Source organism: Nicotiana tabacum, chromosome 13, assembly GCF_000715075.1.
Source record: "Nicotiana tabacum cultivar K326 chromosome 13, ASM71507v2, whole genome shotgun sequence".
In the NCBI taxonomy this organism is placed as follows: domain Eukaryota; kingdom Viridiplantae; phylum Streptophyta; class Magnoliopsida; order Solanales; family Solanaceae; genus Nicotiana; species Nicotiana tabacum.
Genome location: NC_134092.1, coordinates 25,610,736 through 25,614,814, shown reverse-complemented (window position 1 = coordinate 25,614,814; position 4,079 = coordinate 25,610,736). Strand labels below are relative to the sequence as shown.

The 4,079-nt window shown below is 37.0% G+C and overlaps 1 protein-coding gene across 1 annotated transcript; it reads right to left on the bottom strand.

Moving 5' to 3' along the window:
- Positions 1-243: 243 nt before the first annotated feature.
- LOC142168030 (uncharacterized) lies at positions 244-702 on the bottom strand. The gene has a single exon (XM_075228682.1). It carries the CDS (start codon positions 700-702, stop codon positions 244-246), a length of 459 nt encoding a protein of 152 aa, XP_075084783.1.
- Between the last annotated feature and the right edge of the window lie 3,377 nt (positions 703-4,079).

The following is a 4,079-nucleotide window of genomic DNA, read 5'->3' as shown; positions in this document are numbered from 1 at the left end:
GAGAGAATGATTATTATTATTATATGAATGAATATCACTATATGAATTACAATGTATTTATAGAGTGGATCAGTGAATTATATAACTACAGAGTGCCTCCAACTAATTCTAACTAACTGAGTAACTAACATTAATTTATTCTAACTAACTCTGTCACATCAGCTCTGCTTGTAACTAACTCTGCCAACTCAGCTCGTCTTCTATATCTTGCAACAATACCCATGCAAAAGAGCATCCTTGACCTCAAGGGTGAAAGGAGGAAAATTTGTGTTGCAAATCAGTAAGATATTCCCAGGTGGCCTGAGAAGCTTCAATGCTAGTCCACTTGACAAGAACTTGACATACAACCTTATTCCCCCTCTTAACCAATCTTTTATGAAGAACAACTTCAGGTAAGGGACAATAAGTGCTACACATATGGAGGATAGGAGGATGATTTATAACATGTGGGACTTCTAAGCACCTTTTAAGTTGAGAGGCATAGAAGGTGTGATGAAGCAAGGCATCAGCTGGTAGTAGTAGTCTATAAGCAATTGCTCCCACCTTAGCTTCAATAGGATAAGGGCCAAAATACTTTGCAGCTAGATTGTTGAAGGGCCTGTTGGCCATAGAGACTTGTTTATAAGGTCGCAGCTTCAAATATACCCAATCACCAACCTCAAAATTTCTATCAGTTCTGTGTTTGTCGGACAAATCTTTCATTCTCTGTTGGGCTCTTGACAAATGTCATTTCAAAAGCTATAGAATAGCTTCTCTAGCTGTTAGTGATCTATCCACCATTTCAGTATCAGTCTTACCAGCTAAGTAAGGGAGATGTATATGAGGCTTCTGACCATAGATAAATTCATTTATAGTGGAGTGGTAGGTGGTATTGTACCACCATTCAACAAGAGGTAAGTAGGAAGACCAATCCTTTGGACTATCAGAACAAAAGCACCTTAAGTAAGTTTCCAATGTTCTGTTTAAGACTTTAGTCTGCCCATCAGTTTGGGGATGATAGATTGTTGATCTTTGCAACTAGACTCCTTGCAATGAAAATAGTTCTTTCCAAATATTGTTGAGAAACACATGATCTCTATCACTGGTCATGGTGACAGGAATGCCATGCAATTTAAAAACCTTATCAAGGAAGCATTGTGCTACAGACTGAGCAGTGTAAGAGTGAGATAAGATCATGAAATGCCCATACTTACTCAATCTATCAACCACTAACAATATCACCTCATTTCCATTAGACTTTAGTAGACCTTCAATAAAGTCAAGGAAAATGTCAGTCCATACACCATCTGGGATTGGTAATAGCATCATAGACCAGGATATGCAGGTGCATAATATTTATGTCATTGGCAAATATCACATTTGTTGATAAATTCTCTAGTGTCTGCAATGAGGGCCTTCCAATGGAATAGTGATTGAAGTCTTTTTATAGTTGCATCCATTCCAGAATGTCCACCTTGGGTGGTTGCATGCCACAACTCAATAATAGTTTTCCTCAGTTGTGGGTCATGCCTACTACCAATCTTCCCCTCCACCTCAATTAGTTATTAAGCCAAGTGAATGACTTAAATGGTTGTATCTGCAACTTAGCAATCACCTCCTGCAAGTATGGATCATTAGACCAAGTATTCTGTATCTGTGTAAGTAATGAATCATTTGATTTTAATATTGAGATGGCCAATAGTTCAACCTCAGGTTTCCTAGACAAAGCATCAACATCTTTGTTTTCAGCTCCCTTCTTATATTCAATAGAGAAATCAAAGACCATAAGTTTACAAATCCCAGACACCTAAAAATCAGTGTGTATATGTTAGTCTAAAAGGTACTTTAAAGACTTTGATCTGTCTTAATAATAAATTTTCTTTCCAGCAAATAAGGAGACCATTTAGTAACAGCAAAGATGAGAGCTAAGATCTCCCTGTCATAAAAAGACATATCTTGATGCCTAGGGGCTACAAATATGCTAATGTAAGCTATATGGTGACCTTGCTGCATCAAAATATCTCCAATGCCCTTTCCACTAGCATCAGTCACTACTATGAATGGCTTGGAGTAATAAGGCATGGCAATAACATGAGCATAAATTAAGGCTTGTTTGAGTCTGTCAAATGTTATTGTGGATTCCTCTATCCATAAAAAATCATCATTCTTAAGCATCTCATGTAATGCTTTGCAAATGGAACCATACCCCTTTATAAATCTCTTATAGTACCCAGCTAGGCCAAGAAACCCTTTTAGTTTCTTGATGTTATCATGAATTGGCCACTGTTGCACAGCTGAAATCTTCCTTGGATCTGTAGACATCCCTTCCTTACTGATAAAGTGGCATAAATACTCGACCTTAGATACTCCAAAAGTACATTTAGAAAGTTTGGCATACAACTGATACCTTTTCATCAATTCAAACACAACTTTAACATGTTGAAGATGGACAGTCATACCCTTGCTATTAATTAAGATGTCATCAAAAAACACAAGCACTGACTTCCTTAGTAATGGTTTGAAAACTGAGTTCATTAATGATACGATCCTAGATAGCCCGAGCAAAGCGGAGGATATTGAAGATGACCCCGAATTATCTAATGGACCGTTGACTCGCTCCAAGTCCAAGAACGCCTGAGGGATGCACACTGAGGAGTTGCATGGTCTTCAACAATTGACTAGAAGATATTTGGAGAGTTACTTGGAGGATTCATGCAAATGATACTATGTTTGGAGTCTTGAGAATTGAAGAATCAAGACCCCAAGTCAAACCGTGTGACACAGTTTTACCAACCGCTGGCTACGGTCCAAGAGGGGTCTGAAGAGATGAAGAAAATAAGCTTCTGGAATTCATCACGGGTTAGCTCTGTGTCATGGTTAGGGTTACGGTTTGGCCTTACGAGTTTTTTTGGGACATTAACTTTGAAACTTTTCCTATTTTACCCATTGTGTATTTATAATAACCTAGGGTTATTTCATTAGGAACTTAATATATTTTGACATAATAAAACTCTTGAGAGAAATTTGGAATCTCTTGGTTCGAGTTCGACTTTGGATTACCTATTTTCAAGACTTGGGTTCTTGAGGGTAATCTTCTTCTCCTTTCTTTATAACTAGGTTTTCTAATTTGTCGTTCTTGGGAGGTGATCAGATAGTATTTCGATTGTTGCTTGAGATCTTCACTTAGGATTCTAGATTTTCTTTTATACTTCATTATTCAGACTACTTTGATTATCTTAATCAAATCTATCATTAGTTTTGCTTTATTCATTGTTATTTTCATATTCGGTTGTATTGTTTATCTCAGATCATATCAGTTGATATCATAGCAAAGGCTCGGGTATTGTTCTAACAAACCCACGTTCCCCGATTTTGAAATCAAGATCCGAATTAGTAAAAAAAAGGGTATAGTTCTTGTTTTCGACTAAACCCTAGTCGAGTTGGAAAAAAAATTGCTCTTGAGTTTTAAAAAAAAGATTAGAAAGGAAATAATTGACGTGTTCTTGTTGATTGTTGGGGAAAGACAGTTTTGGGTAAGAAAGATTCATTAGGGATTCTTGTTAAGAACAAGCTAGTGCTAGTTCGCATTAAGTCATTCTTAATATTTGAAACTGACTATTTCTTTCGTGCCAATTCGTTCGTGTTTTTCTCATTATTTTCGTAGAAATTTCTTGGCCCCCGTACTTAGTTTTTAAAAGTTTGTTCTTGATTACATAAACTCCACTCTTAAATTACTTTCAAGAAAACTCATTCTTGGATAAGTGATTTGTGAGTTGAGCTCAAACTTTGAGGATTTTCAAGGAGTGAGGCAGAGAATATATACGAGTAAAACGTGAGAATACATAATTGTGAGAGAATGTTTGGCGTTGAGCATAGTACCAGTGGCACTAAAGCACCAGCTCAGGCTGAAGGAACTAATAAAATATTGTAAACTATGATGCAACATATACAACATCTGACCTTGCAGGTAGAAAACTTGCAGAGGGCTAATCATACACTACTAGTAGCTCCGACACCCGCAGTACATCAAGATCCACCTCAAAATATGAGGAAGGATCCACCACAAGTTAGAGTACCTTCAAAATATGGCCCATGTGAAG

Bases quoted from the DNA above. Each gene is read 5' to 3' on its own strand.
- LOC142168030 (XM_075228682.1), bottom strand. From the start codon at position 702: ATGAAAGATTTGTCCGACAAACACAGAACTGATAGAAATTTTGAGGTT.